Here is a 14,883-nt window from a genome sequence, read left to right as displayed (position 1 = left end):
CTGATCTTATTAGAAATATGATTTTATAATAAATAATTTTAACTCGCTATATTTCCCAATAGAAACCAAAGGTAGCAAATTTGAATGGAAATTTAAAAATAGACAAAAAAAAAAAAAGCTCTTCGCATATTTAAAAAACTCTTTCTGTAACCTGTAAAAATGGCTCTAAAAATAAAAAATTTGTATATAAATTTGGATTTGAGAGGTTTTTTTTGGTAAAAGAAAATGGAATATCATGGACTATGAGATGAGGTGATGAAGTAGCCAAGGGCCACCATCACAATGTATATGTCCCCCAATAACCAAATCTCTGTATGAGTTTCAACGAAGACCATCATTTTTACTTCGGTCCTTTTATTCAACATCTTCCATAATGACTTTCCCAATAATAACACTATCTATAAAGTTTCAATATCTTTCTAAATTATAATAAACATGTCCCTATACATACATGCATACATACATACATACATACATACATACATACATACATACATACATACATCTACCTAGCTAGCTATCTATCATGTTACATGTATGTATTGCATAGTATGTGTTTGTGTTGTATGAGGAATTACATCTAAAATTAGTAGACATTTCTGTTTCTTTTTGTTATTTTGTGATTTGGTTTTTTTTTTTGGTTTTGAAAAAAAAAATGTATGTCTATTCGATTTTAAGTTGGATTTGTAGTTCAATTCATATTCGACTTTTACTAAAAAAAATATTTTTTCTTAAAAATCTCAGTTTTTTCAATTATTTTTGAATCGGTTCTGATTGGTTTTGAATTCAAATAATTTAATTTTAAAAAATCTTATTTAATAGCTTGGATTTGGTATAGATACAATTACATATTAACGGAAATGATCACCCCTAATTCTGACAAAAAAAATTAAGAAAAAAAACTTCCGATACAAACAATACATTTTTATAAGAATCGAGATAAAGTCAATAATAAATGGATACAGAAACTGCTATCTGAAGTATGAATACATACATATATATATATATATATATATACACACAGACAGACACAATTAGATGGGAAAAAATATAAGAACGTGAAGAAGAGAACAATGCCGTTGCATCACCAAACTCGTTGGATTAGGTCTACAAAGATGATCTGAATCAAACACAGAGGAAAACATAACCCCAAAAAATAAAGGACAGAACCGAAGTGTTAATAATAAACTCATGTGTTATGTTTCTTAATAGAAATGTGATCTTTGTAGACTTGATTAGAAGAAGGCTCTGCTACCGTAAAAGACACGAGATCTGTCCTGTTTCTTTTCGATTTCCAATCCATTAGCTCGGTTCTGAATCTGCATCGGTGCATTACTGTTGCTGTTATTTCCGTTCGTGTTCTGATCTTCGTCGCGTTGAAGAGATGGCTTGTGATGAAGATCCATAGGAAGCTTCATTTTGGCCAATGATTCTGAAAACTGTTGCATACTTCTCATGTACATGTCGACGATCTGTTTCTGCATTGCTGTTTGCTCTGCTTCAAGATTCATGTCCCCTAAGAGCTGCCCTAATCCGGGTTTGTTCGCTTCTCTCTTGATCTTCGTCTCTTCCTGGTCTGTTCTTGCTTCTGCATTCGAAGTCGGTGTCTCTGGGCATTTACTTGAACTCTGACAAACCACCAAATGATGATTCTGTTTCTCGTTTGAATCGGCGGTGTTTCTGTCGTCGCTTAAGCTTGTTGTGGTTGAAGAAGAAGCCATGAATTCGGAGTTTTGGAAACTCAAGTTCGGAGAAAACATAATTCCCACTGCGTTTTCTTCTGAACAGACCATTGTCGTGTCAGAGTCTTTGTCGGTTTCGGGCTGATGAGAGGAACCGAGGCAAAGAAAAGAGGCGAATTCGGCAACTGGGTTCATGTTTGGTCTGAGATTCAATCCATTGAAGTACTCTGTAACCATCTGCCTGTTCTCGCTAGCAACATTCATATCAGGAAACTCAATCCTCGTGTACTCAGCTGCAGGGTCATCAGACTCGGCTTCAGAAACTTGCGGGTCAAGCAATACGACCTCGGAAGATATCGAAGTGTTGATGATCTTCGGATTCGAGAGACTGCTGATCGAGACAACGGAAGGGTTGATGACCGAAAGAGTGAGCTTTATGGTACCAGCTGGGGAATGGAGGAGATCAGTGGAGGAAAGGCTGTACTCATGAGTGACCGTGTCTTTGCCTATGATGTCTGAAACAGGGACAAGAACGAAACCCAGAAGCTGATCTTCCATGTAATGTCTGGCTCTGCTCATCATCCAGATTTCACATTTGAGGACCGCATCGATCTGGGTCACACTGATCATAAGCTTTTCGTTGAACTCCGGGTTCTTCCCGGCCCTGTGAACGACCCTGGTAGAGATGGTGTAATCAGGGTTGTACGTGAGAGAGAATTTGGCGTAGACGTCCTGATTGTCGTAGATGCAGATGTTGTGGATGTTCCTGGCATTGTGAACAAACACTTGAAGAAGAACAGTGGAGAAGCCGTGATGAGATTCAGGCGGAGCCGAATTGAGGCGGTAGCGGAAACCAGAAGAAGATTGCTCGAGAGATTCCATTTGGACAGATGGAGAAAAGCAATCAAGAAAGCAGATTGATCAAGAAAACGATGATAGGAAAAGATTTCGCCCTTTTAAAATGTGACCCTGAGAACTTTGTTGAGGAAGCTTTAAGTGTACAGTGGCATGGCCTCAAAGGAAAGCATCCAGAGAGAGAGAGAGAGAGAGAAGTGGTGGGGAAGGGAAAGGAGCCTTTCGCTTTGAGGGAATTCAAGAGATGGGCTTTGAAAGATAGGAGAGTAGGTGAGAATCAAAGGAGTAAAATAAGATGATTTGAAGAAAAAAAAAAGGAACATGATGATGACAGACATGATGATTGTGAAGAAGAAGGAAAAGAAAGGGAACAGAAACAAAATCCAAACCCAGCACACAAATATAAACCAAAAGAAAAGATTGAGACATTACTATATATAACCAAAGAGTTGCAAGATTCTTTTAATAAAAGATAAAAGCTCCTAAAATCTATTAGGAATATTATAATCCCTTGGCACAACAAGGAAAACTCAACTAATGATTCTATAGATTTGGGTTCTTGGTTAATGGGGTTGGTGAAGGATGTGGATTGCTGCTTTATTGCATCTCTTCTTTGCTTGACATTGCAGCCTCTCCAAGTCAAATTGAAGACCCCACACTCTCCCATCCCATCCCATCCTTTTCCTCACCCATTTTCTCAAAAGCTCTTGCAAGATTGTTAAAAATCTCATATCAGTGAAAAAGACCAATGATCAAGAAACTGCATGGTGGTAGTAATTAGACACAACTCTCCTACTGTAACCGAGCAATTCCACAACATTAGAACCCAATAACTGACTGTCCAGAGACGTTTAACATCGAAATCGGTGTTTTAGGATGTTGCTCACTCCCTTCCCAAACCTAACCAAATGAGAGTATTAGAGTATCTGAAGAATAGCAAAAGTGAGGTTGTAACAATTGACACAAAACTGCAACACTAGACAAAATCCACGAGACGTACCAATAGTAAGCATGTTGGCGGCCTATCACCATGGCTGTTGTTTCTTAAGAGGAATTTTGCACAGCCACCCAAAACTTGGTTCATGTCATGAATCTCCTCTTTGATGCTCTTGTCCCCTGAAACATGACACAAACACATTCTGACTGAATCAGACTGGAAAACCCACAAAATTGGAAAGAAAGTGCAGATCCAAGATAACATAAACCCGCCTAGATAACCCTAGACAAACGAACGACCGAAGCCATGATTTCAGACCCAAGTCATCAGCACGCATCTACTGAAAATAGCAAGACCACCTACGTTAAGAGCCCTAGCTTTTCAATCCGAACTCTACCCACATACGAAGAGCAAAAGAAAATAGCACAAGTTAATGACGATTATACACAACTAAGTGAAGAGATCGTATCCAAAACCCCATTTCTACGCATGGACCTATTTCCAAGGATAAAGCAGGAGTACCAAGATTCAGCACCAAAATCCGTCCGAAAACAGAAGCAAAAAGAGCAAACGAAGAATCAATCTTCCATGCACGTAGTTGGATCATTTGCTACTCATGGCGGAAACATGGATCTTACCAGCATCAACAAGACCAAAAGATTGGGTTTCGAAGAAACAAACCCTTCTTCCCAAATCTGTTTAGCAGGAAAAAAAGATCATTAGGGGGAATTTTTTTATGTTTAAGATTTTTCATTTTTTTTTTTGAGTTTATATTTAGTTTTCAAAAATTAATTATTTTAGAGACAAATTCGTGAGTGAGGGGAACAAGTCAAGAGAAGTAATAAATAATTTTTTTATAAAATTTATAGGGTTAACAGTTGAATTATATATAAAATTAACTATTTTGAAAAGTGTGTTAATTATTAAAAATAAGTTAATTTAAAAAATATCCTTTTATTCAAGTGATCTTAATAAATATTTATTAATATTTGTGGATAATATTTCTGGATAAAGTATCTAAATTGTTTCTAAACAAAGCTTTAAAAAATAGATACTACCAATTATTAGGACTGGGCATTTCGGATCGGTTTTTCAGAACCGAACCGGATCGAACCAAAAAACGGTATTTTTCTCGATTCGAATCGTTCCAAATTTCTAAACGGTATTATTTTTAGATAATCGAATTTTTCGAAACCGAACCGAACCGAACTTTAAAAAATCCTGAAAAAAACGAAAATTTTTAAAGAAAATATATATTTTTTTAATAAAAACCGAAATCGAACCGAACCGGTACCGAAACCGAACCGAACTTTAAAAATTCCCGAAAAACGAAAATTTTTAAAGAAAAACTATCTTTTTTTAATAAAAACCGAAACCGAACCGGTACCGAAACCGAACCGAACCGAACATAATATAAAACCAAAAAAATCGAACCGATTTTTGTAAAACTGAAAAAATCAAACCGATGTATTTCCGTTCCGAACCCGAACCGTTTCCCAAAACATCCATCCCTACCAATTATAAGTTGAATTATGGTTTAATTAAAGAGTAGAAGGGTGTGAAAGAAAATACAAATCTATATATATAAAAGTTGAATTTAAAGGCTTCTCGTGAAGACACCTAAGCATTCACCTCATTATCTATATAGCATTTTATTTTTAATTTTTCTATATCATTTAAATATTCATTAAATTAATGAGTAAATGTGTATAATTAATTCATTAACAGTTTTAAAAAATATGAAACAATATCATTTTTACTAGACATAAGGTGGTGGACTTCTGATATCCCAAGCTACGATGAAGGTTGGGAGTGTTTGCCGGTGCGATGGCACGATCAAGGTGCAACTCCCCAAGTACCATTAAGGCCAAAGGGATATATGAATGAATCGAATGCACCCGAATGAGAGAGATCCGATTGCTATATAAGTATGACACTATATGGTCTGAGATAACATAAAAAAATTAGTTGGACTACTCATAGCAATAAGGTGCACCTACCTTTTTTATTGACTATCCCGAGAGGACTCCAAAGTTAAGGATGCTGATTTTGGAGCAATTTCAGGATGGGTGACCTATTAGAAAATATATCAGTTGCGTGTAAATGAGGACAAAACACGCTGGAAGGTCCTGTGTTGTTGTGTGAGGGCAGTTTCGATATTTCGTAGCGGTCGCGGATCGTTACAATATTGAATATTGCATATATATATATATATATATTATTCTATTTTTTAATCTTTTTTGAATAATTATATATATATAATAATAATTTTTTAATTAAGATTGTACAATGAGACAATGATGATATTTTATTTTTTTTCTATATGCCAATGATGTGTTATCGAATCCGTTAAATAATTGACGGTGTTAGAACGAAAGTAGATTTATGAAAAAATTATTAAGTTTAAAATATATGTATTTATGTAGAATTTTTTGAAAGTTAATAATTTTTAAATTATTTTTCTATAATATATATATAATATAAAATATTATTATTATTATTATATTAAATCAACTGACAGTTTTATAATATTTATCTTATTATTATATTAGATTATTTAACATTTCTATGATTTTCATGATTAAATTGTTTTATCTTTCAACATATCGTCATACACAAAATAAATGTAAAACTCAATCTAATCAAAACGTCCCATGAAAATATTTTTCAATTATTTAATTTAAAAATATCAAACTAATTTTTATTGCGAATTGCAAATTGGTGAATACTGATGATCTCAATCTCTCCAAGATTAGAGCTGGTTAACGAAAGAATGAATACGATGATAGCATATATCGTCTTGGTGTTGTGCATGATCAAAATGATCAGACATAACCCATTACATTTCTTTTGTAAAAAATAATCAAAATATTGTGTCGAACTGAAAATCCACCGTCCTTTTGGTTCCGGAAGTTGTGTTCCCGGTGAATGATTGTTGTTGCGATTTGTACATGACATTAATAAAAAAATAAGTTTCATTTGAAATCTTCATTATACTTCGTTTTCCATTTTTCAAACTTAGAAACAAAGGATTTTTATTTTGATTTCGGTTTTAAAGCCTCCATTGCAGGGTCTACTGCTAGAGGAGGAGGAGAAGGGGACTTGGTCAGGTCTGACGATGGTGAAAGACTATAGGCGGAGGATCAGCTGGAAGTGAAGCGTCCTGTGGAGGTGGTGGGCTTAAGAGCAGTGGTGGAGGAAGAAGTTTGGAGTCCGATAGAGACAGAGGAGGAGATGACAGAGTCGGAGTCGGTGGACTCACGAAATGAAAGGAACAGAATCGGTGGGTGATGCTGATGACGAAGAACTCAACGAATTAGATGTTGTTGATTCTGACATTTTTGACAAATAAATTATTAATCTGAAAATTTTGTAAACTCATGGTTTTTATAGAATATTTTAGCTATCTCAATGTTTTTAATAAACAATAAAATAAATAGAGAAAAATTTAAAAATAACGATACGAGAAAAGCGTGGGTATAACGGAAGCAAATCGAGTAATAATATCATTGTCATTGTCTCTTCTTACGAGAAAAACCTTTTGTCAATGGGATCATACAATCCTACCGAGTTCAAAAACAAAACAAAAAACATAGATGTTATAATTGGTTAACCAATCAGTTAACCAACCTTATTCGGTTAAATAACCGAATCGAACGTAACCAATGAGTTATTTTTCAAATAACAACCAAACCGAAATACCATTATTCGGTCTTAATAACCGAAATTAGCGCCCGTTTGCTCACCCTACCCGTGGACCCTTTTTTACACGTTATTTACATATTTGCCCTCCAAATATATATTTACACCCACAGAGCAGAGCACGTCTATTGAAGCAGTATTGAAGCATCCGAGTATGGGAGCCGAAGCCAACACAGACGCAGAGAAAATCGACGACTTGCTCGAGGTCTTTTTTTATCTGCCTCTGCTTCTCATTTGATTTCCTTTCCTGGAAAATTTGAGCTCGTTTTCTTAGATTTTCCCCGTCTAATCTCTTCTGGGCTCTTCGTCTTCTGCTGAATTGTCGTCTCTAATAGGGGATATCAGTCTCCAGTTAAGTATGTGGCTTCAACTGAAGCAAAAGTTTGAATCTTTATTGTTAATCGTCGATTAATATTCGGTGGGTTGTTAATGAATCTGGAATTGGAATTCGGGCCTTCGATCACGGACTGTTTTGCTTTTCTTTTAATTTGAGTGTTTGATTTTGATGAACAGGCTGCGAGATATGATGATATTGATGATCTTAGGAGCTTGGCTTCTTCCGGAGTCCCTCTTGATTCCCGCGATTCACAAGGCCGCTCAGGTTTTTGAGTTTTTTGAATTGCTGGTCTTTTTTAGGGTTTCTCATAATTCTGGATTTCCTTGCTTCGTTTTTGTCATTGTCCGAGCTTCATTCTTCTGGGTTCCATGTCTTTTGTCCTGTGTTGGTTGGTCAGTTCAGTTCTGTAACGATGCTTGGATTGTATTGTGTGTGCCATTCCATGCTTTGCCTATATAGATGAAATTGCCATTCTGGTTTTGCTTTCATGCTGGTTCATTCTTCAGATGTATGCTACATTATAAAGAGTTGTATGCTTTGCTTTCGGTTCCAGGTTTTGTTAAATCTTCGAATAAGTTTTTTATCGGCCAGCTGATTTTGTAGCTTCTCTCTCTCTTTCTGGATGCTTAAGAAGACCAGAACGTTTATGAATATGTTCCTATGCATTTTCTCATAGTTCCCGATAACATAGAGAGAGTTCCTCTTTGGGCTCTGTTAAAAGGAATTCCCCACGGTCTCTGGGGATTTTCATCAGGGTTCTCCCCGAAATGTCGGAAACCTAACCAGAATAGGTCCTCAGTCTTTGTTTTTGAGTTGTTAAGTCGAGTGAATCGCTCAAAGATCATTGAGATAGCCAAGATTGTGTTTTGATCTCTTGTACTCTTGCCAGTGCCCATGGATGATAAGGTTCAAAATTTTGGATTACATGCTTTGATTTTTACGTGGTTTCTTATTTGTAACTTTCTCATTGCAGCACTGCATATGGCCGCGGCCAATGGGCACTTAGCTATAATCGAGTATCTTATCGGTGAAAGAGTGGTAAGAGAGCCAATCACTGTCTTTTGTATGTTCAGAAGGATAGTAATATATCTACTAACCATGTTATCATCGACGCCCCATCCTATCATTTTGATTTAAAACTCTTACCACCTGCTGTAACTTCGATTATTGTGACCAAGTTGGCAGTTGAATCCTAGTGCCATTCGTGAAAGAGATTTTATTTCCGTTTCTTGTTGATTCTCACTTAAAGCAAATGTTTGAATCTTTCCCCTTTGTTTTAACACTTTCAAGGAGCGTTAGTATATTATTCTTTCTTTTTTCTTGTTTTCTCCATGGCACACGCACAGCATTAATTTCTGATTTCTTATTATTCCATGGCCTGACCTCAAATAAACTTGGGATTAAGGCGTCGTTGTCGTTCTTACCATTCCATAGATCTAGATAGCAAGTATATGGATGGACGGTGGACCACACGTGCTAAGAGAGGTCGAGCCTTGTCTTTGTGCGCAGGATATAAACGCTCTGAACCATGAGAACAATACACCCCTTCACTGGGCATGCTTGAACGGCCATGTCGAGGTAACCACCACCACTCATCATTATCACCACCACCATTGTCATGGCATTGTTCCATTCATTTACTAACCAGTAGAAGACTGTTACACGGGCAGGTCGTCAAGAGATTGATCATTGCAGGAGCAGACCTAAGCCTTTTGAACCGGTTTCTCTCTCTCTCTCTCTCTCGTCAATATACATATATATATATATATATATGTTGACATATATATATATATCTTCTTTTGTGCGATGAGAAGAAACGATCCTTGAATTTCTGAGGCTTGTCGGGTTTCACAGGTACGAGCGGACTCCGATGGATGAAGCCATTAGTGGGGAGAAAATGGATATCGTAGACGCCATCAACGCAACTGCGGCACAAATGGAACTTGAAAACGCCGGTATCGCCTGAATCTCCGATAAGTTATCCCATATGATCATCTTTTTTATGACCCTTTTTTTAGCTTTTTGGATCTCTGGTTCATGATGAATCTTTGTAGAGTACCCTTGATCTTCCCATCGGCTTTTTAGAGATATATACGTACGTAGTGTTAGTGTTTGAAAGCCCATCCTCCTCCTCCTGTTTCTTTGGCTTTGGTCCCAATTTAATGCATCAGAACAAAAATGTATGCTTTTACATTTTGAAAACGTTATTATCTGAAATTTTAATTTAAATCAAAAGAAAAATATGAATGGTGTGTTTTCACTCGTCTCATAATGTTCTTTATGTAAGATTTCCTTCCGTTGTAAAAAAATCCTTTTTTAAAATATTATATTTATTTATTTTTCTTATATTTTCATATTTAGGGTTCATTAATTTGTTTTAAAGAAAGTTTCGATTTTTAGACTAAATTCGGTTATACATGATTGGATTGGATTTAAAAAAAAAATATTGTTGGGAAAACTATTCTTACCTCTTTTTGTGATGGAAAACCAGCAACCACAACGGCCAAGTTCGATGCTGCTTCTCGAGAGAGAATCCAATCTTCGAGTTTGAGTTCAGGATTTGGTCGGAAAATTATCCGTGCTCAGTATAAAACTTTAATAGGTATTATTTTTTTTAAAAAAAAAAAAATTGAACCGGACGGAACTGGAAATAAAAAAATAATGGAATTTTTTTTAGAAAATATATTTTTTTATCAATAAAAATAAAAACCAAATTGATTTGTATTTTTTAAACTGAAATTAGGTTTGATTCGATTAATTAATTCTAGGTTTTGATAGTTTGAACTCTTTTTTTTTACACAATAAAAAATGTTAGTTAAACAACCGAAAAGATCATGTAATATATATATATATATATATATATATATATATATATATATAATGGTCCTTTTACCGAATATAATGTAGATTCGACCTCCTAAGCCGTATCCGTTAGCTTCATTCACTTCGACACATACAAGGCTCGAGTACTTGATGACCATAGGGAAATAATATGCATATATAATAGGTGGCAAAATTCTTAATTTTATTTGAAGAAAAAAAATTCTATTTTATTTCACTTTTTGATCTCCCAATAAAATAAAGCCAAATATTATTTAAATAAATAAGAAATGTTATCTAATCATAAAATTTTCTTAGATGGGTTGCTATCGATATGCATGTGCATGTACAAACATATATATATATATATACTGAAGTTTATATTTTGTATATAGAATGGATTTTATCATATCATGGTATACTCTTTATGAGACAACATTTAGTGCTAGTCATCGAGTTGCTGACATATCTATAGTACCCTTTTTTTTATATAGGAAATGTGAATATATGTATATGTGTATATATATATATATATGTACTGATGTACATGTACATGTGTATGTTATGCAAAGATTCCTGTACTAAAGATAATTAAATTAAGATTTAATAAAGTAGAGTGGCATTATGCCAAATTTGGATTTCTTCGAAGAGGAAATGAATCTCTATTTGTCAAATTCATGCACCTTACGGTTTTACGTACTTTCGTTCCTCTTTCATGGGCACGCGCGCTGTTTTGGCATATGCCTTCTACTTTTACCTAAAATAATTTTACATAATATTTTTTTTTCATACTAACTATATACAAAAAAAGATTTTTTTTTTGTTAGAGAAACTAAATATACAAGACTTTAGTTTCATGTCGTGTGTTGGGGGATACGTAAAAAACACACAAACTTTTTTATTACATTGTTGACGTATTGTTGTTTTGGATATTTCAACTAATTATAACATGCATTTGATATCGTGAATCTTTGGGGTTACTGAAAAATTATTAAAAAAAACTATCTTTTATAAGCTACGAAAAAATATATTGTATGATATAAAATAATCTAAACTAGTCGATATATATATTTGTAGGACCAAATAATAATACATGAACTAACAAAAACTCTGATACGGACGAATCAAAAATATTAATTAACAATGAGAGCTATTGGATTAGTCATAGATGCGAACTAAATCTTGATAACCGGAAAATAAGATTTTGGATCACATGAGCACAAACTATATAATCATTTGTCTCACTAATTACTACATAAAATAAAACAAAAAAAAACTTACGTAAATATATCGTCTTCTTGCAAAGGGGGGACGAATATGACGGCCGAAAGCAAAAAAAAGCAGACATGACTGACAAATTTAATACACACACACACACATGTAATACATATATATATATATATCACTTTAATTAAATAGATTATTAATAACACATATATCACTTGTGAGTTTATGATTAAAAATGGATCATACGGGTAAATTAGAAGAACGCACAACCCGTATTTTTTTATTTGCAATAATAAAATTTCCAAAAGGATAAACACCCAACACATGTGATATGAGCGATGTATATACGTGTACGCGTATATATAAATACATATATATATATATATATATGTGTATGTATATGCTCCATGTCATTGGGTTGGTTATCCTGATTTGAACTAGCTAATTGAAGACCTACACGGTTTAGTCTCTCGGATTCTAAACTGCGATATTTTGGTCGGTTCAAGTCTCAAGATAAGTTGAAGGTTTATTACACGCACACACATAGGGTCGATCGTTTAAGATATATATATATATATGTGTGTGTGTGTATATAAAGGATTATATTTTCATCATTACACGCTAAATAAAACGACGAATCAGAAACCAGATAATAAAATTAAATAACACGTAACTAGCAATAGATATATGTCGTGAATAAGAAAAAGAATATAGAAAAGAATCAAAAGGTCTCGAAAATAAAGCAGAATAGAATTCGAAACCACAATTTTTTTTTATAAAAAAAAAACACAAATTTTAGAATAGGGTTTATGACAATTAAGATTCTTTGTCCTGAAAGCCATCCACACTGAAAAACTATACAAACGGTGAGGGATTAATTCTCAAACCTTTTCAACCACCCCTTTGGCAAGAATCTAAAGCACGATGGAGAAATATTGTATGGTTTTTGTTTAGGTGAAAATGTAGAACATATTCTATTTTATACGGTAATACATTATAAGATTGAGAAAAATAGACGATAGAAGCCAAATTACTTGGCCGGCATTTTGGGTTATGGTTAAGTTTTGTTGGGTTTCATTGATTTTATATTTTATGATAATTGTATCTATTAAATTTTAATTTATATATGTTTTCAATTTATTTTGGACTACTTTTTTTAGAAAAAAAATACCCATTTTCTTACAAATACTCATTTTATAAAAAAAAAAGCATCTTATTTCGATTTTTCATTTGAAATCGATGTATTTAATTTAGAAAAAAACGTATTCCAGTCCATTTTGTTTCAAATATATGTCGTGTATTATTTGGTTTGTTTTGTGAACACCCAAGGGAAAGTCCAGCGGAGACTAGAAACAACCCTAATTGCGTAGCCGCAGTAGCCTAGGAGAACGCAAGCAAAGGCCTTTAAACGATTTACAAATTATTTTGATTTAACCATTTGTGCCAAAAGATTAATATTTTAGATATGACTACTACATTTATTTCAAATTTATAAATATTAAATTCTTTAGTCTTGTCACTATTATAATGTTAAAATCATGTCACTTTCATTTAAACATTCAAGAGTTAAGTCTTATAGAAAAGCCATAGACTTTAACCTAGTAATATAATAGTGACATGAAATTTTGTAGATATAAAAATTAAAAAAAAAACAATAATCAACCAAAAGTAACATGAATTTTGAAAATTTCCCTTTTTTTCCTCCGGTAATAGAAAAACTATTCATTTGTAATTAGGAGATGAAGAGGAGTTACCACTGCAAAGTGGGGTAACCAACTTCACCATGGAACCAACCCTAAGGATACAAAAACCAAGAAAAGATCGCAGAATTCTATATCTGCATTGTTCCAAATCTCAAATCCGAATTTCATTGGTTAACCATAACCGGAATTACCCAAAAACCCTCCACCGCCGCCACTAGAACCGCCACCATAAACATCGTGCGGGTCGAGCATGGGCGACGAAGCCGTCGCCCCGTTATTGTTATTGCCGTTGCTGGCATTGCTCCGGCCGCCTCCGCCTAAATGCAAATCGGATATGTTTGGGAAACCGTCTTTAGGATCGACTCCTTGATCGTACAAAAGGCCTTTGAAGACGTGGCTGCCGATCTTTACCACCGCCTGATACGCGTACTCGTCCTCTCCGTCCTCCAAAGCCGTCACTCTCACGCATTTGAACACAGCCGGGGCTCGGATCTGCTCCGGCCAGCCTTCCCGCGATCTCCCGTCTTAACGTTTCCGATCGAATGAAACACATCAAATGCTTAGATTACGTTTTGTTATAAATATGCAATACGTACGCTTGATAACAAAGAAAACAAAGAGTTATGTATATGATCAAGTGGGTCAATAGCGCATAGATTATATATTCAAGAATGACATCATTTTCAAGTGTTGCCAAAGCATACCATAACACATGAAATCCGAAGCTTTTTAAGGTAATAACCAGATATATATACTTCCACGTAAGTGAAGTAACGAATTTTACCAAAATTATTGCAGTGGACCTCATCATCATCATCTATACTTAACAGTGCAATAATGTTTACCGTTGGGAGTGCATACGTATAGTCATATACGTACGCACACATTTATTCTTATATATCTACGTATACATGTTCAGAGGATACACAAGTATACATATACACACAGATATATACACATATACACATGTTCATGTACCTTGGTGACTAGAGCTGGTGTCAAAGCTCTGAGGAGGTGTGTTATTAGAAGTCGAAGTATGAGACGTAGTTTGCTGTTGCAGCCGCGGTTTCTTCGTCCCGGACGTCGAAACTGAGGACCCCGTCGCATTACCGCCGGCGAAGGTTGTCGCCGTCATGAGCTGCCGCTCCCGCCGGCGAGCTGCTGGGACCCACGTGCTCTTCACGTGAGTAGAGCAATCAAAGCCACGGCTCTTGCAGCAAGTCCGGCACCTCCGATGGCTGCACTCCTTCTTCGCCTGGTTCCCGCAGTCTTGACAAGTGGCTGATCCCGAACCCGAGGCTGAACCCGAGTTCGAGGTCGACCCCACTCCTCCGCCGACGGTTGCGGCGGCGGTGACTAAGCCGGTTTGCATAAGGTTCATTGGAGAGAGAGTGTTGTTGTGTTGGTTCTTGAAGTACTGGTTTTGTTGCCAAAGCTGAATTCCGGCTATCTTATCATCCACGTTCTGCGGCGGAGCAGTGGCGGCGGCGGCTATGCACGGCGAAGCGGTGAGGAGAGGGATGACGCCAACGCCGAGGGCGGTCGCAGCCGAGCCGTTTATGTGATGATCTCCGGCGGCGGAGGGGGAGGATGAGGGGTCCTGGTGGTGATGGGGGTAAG

At 35.6% G+C, this 14,883-nt stretch overlaps 3 protein-coding genes across 8 annotated transcripts in view; 1 reads left to right on the top strand and 2 right to left on the bottom strand.

The window, feature by feature from the left end:
- Positions 1 to 1,017: 1,017 nt before the first annotated feature.
- On the bottom strand, positions 1,018 to 4,218 carry LOC104799124. 6 transcript variants are annotated; one of them, XM_010521493.1, is made up of 4 exons: positions 4,113 to 4,218; positions 3,538 to 3,653; positions 3,372 to 3,463; positions 1,018 to 3,243 (listed from the first exon to the last, which is right to left on the bottom strand). In XM_010521493.1, the coding sequence occupies exon 4, from the start codon at positions 2,562 to 2,564 to the stop codon at positions 1,236 to 1,238; it is 1,329 nt and encodes a 442-aa protein (XP_010519795.1). In that variant the 5' UTR covers positions 2,565 to 3,243; positions 3,372 to 3,463; positions 3,538 to 3,653; positions 4,113 to 4,218; the 3' UTR covers positions 1,018 to 1,235. The 6 variants fall into 6 exon arrangements, with proteins under 6 accessions (XP_010519795.1, XP_010519792.1, XP_010519790.1 ...); XM_010521490.1 differs by having other exon boundaries at positions 3,372 to 3,437; XM_010521488.1 differs by having other exon boundaries at positions 1,018 to 3,463.
- A 3,087-nt stretch (positions 4,219 to 7,305) lies between these two features.
- LOC104799122 (ankyrin repeat-containing protein P16F5.05c) lies at positions 7,306 to 9,756 on the top strand. The gene is made up of 6 exons (XM_010521485.1): positions 7,306 to 7,381; positions 7,690 to 7,777; positions 8,487 to 8,551; positions 9,023 to 9,091; positions 9,184 to 9,233; positions 9,368 to 9,756. Exons 1-6 carry the CDS (start codon positions 7,331 to 7,333, stop codon positions 9,477 to 9,479), a joined length of 435 nt encoding a protein of 144 aa, XP_010519787.1. The 5' UTR covers positions 7,306 to 7,330; the 3' UTR covers positions 9,480 to 9,756.
- A 3,480-nt stretch (positions 9,757 to 13,236) lies between these two features.
- Positions 13,237 to 14,883, bottom strand: part of LOC104799121 (protein LATERAL ROOT PRIMORDIUM 1) — a 2,751-nt gene continuing 1,104 nt past the window's right edge. Inside the window, exons 2-3 of the mRNA XM_010521483.2 lie at positions 14,242 to 14,776; positions 13,237 to 13,787 (exon numbers count right to left, since the gene is read on the bottom strand). Coding sequence (XP_010519785.1) covers positions 13,435 to 13,787; positions 14,242 to 14,776 — 888 coding nt within the window. The 3' untranslated portion in view covers positions 13,237 to 13,434. The remainder of the gene's footprint in view (positions 13,788 to 14,241; positions 14,777 to 14,883) is intronic.

The sequence above is a fragment of the Tarenaya hassleriana genome, unplaced genomic scaffold (assembly GCF_000463585.1).
Source record: "Tarenaya hassleriana unplaced genomic scaffold, ASM46358v1 Cleome6, whole genome shotgun sequence".
In the NCBI taxonomy this organism is placed as follows: domain Eukaryota; kingdom Viridiplantae; phylum Streptophyta; class Magnoliopsida; order Brassicales; family Cleomaceae; genus Tarenaya; species Tarenaya hassleriana.
The sequence above is the reverse complement of the archived record's forward strand: the minus strand, read 5'-3'. Positions and strand labels throughout refer to the sequence as shown.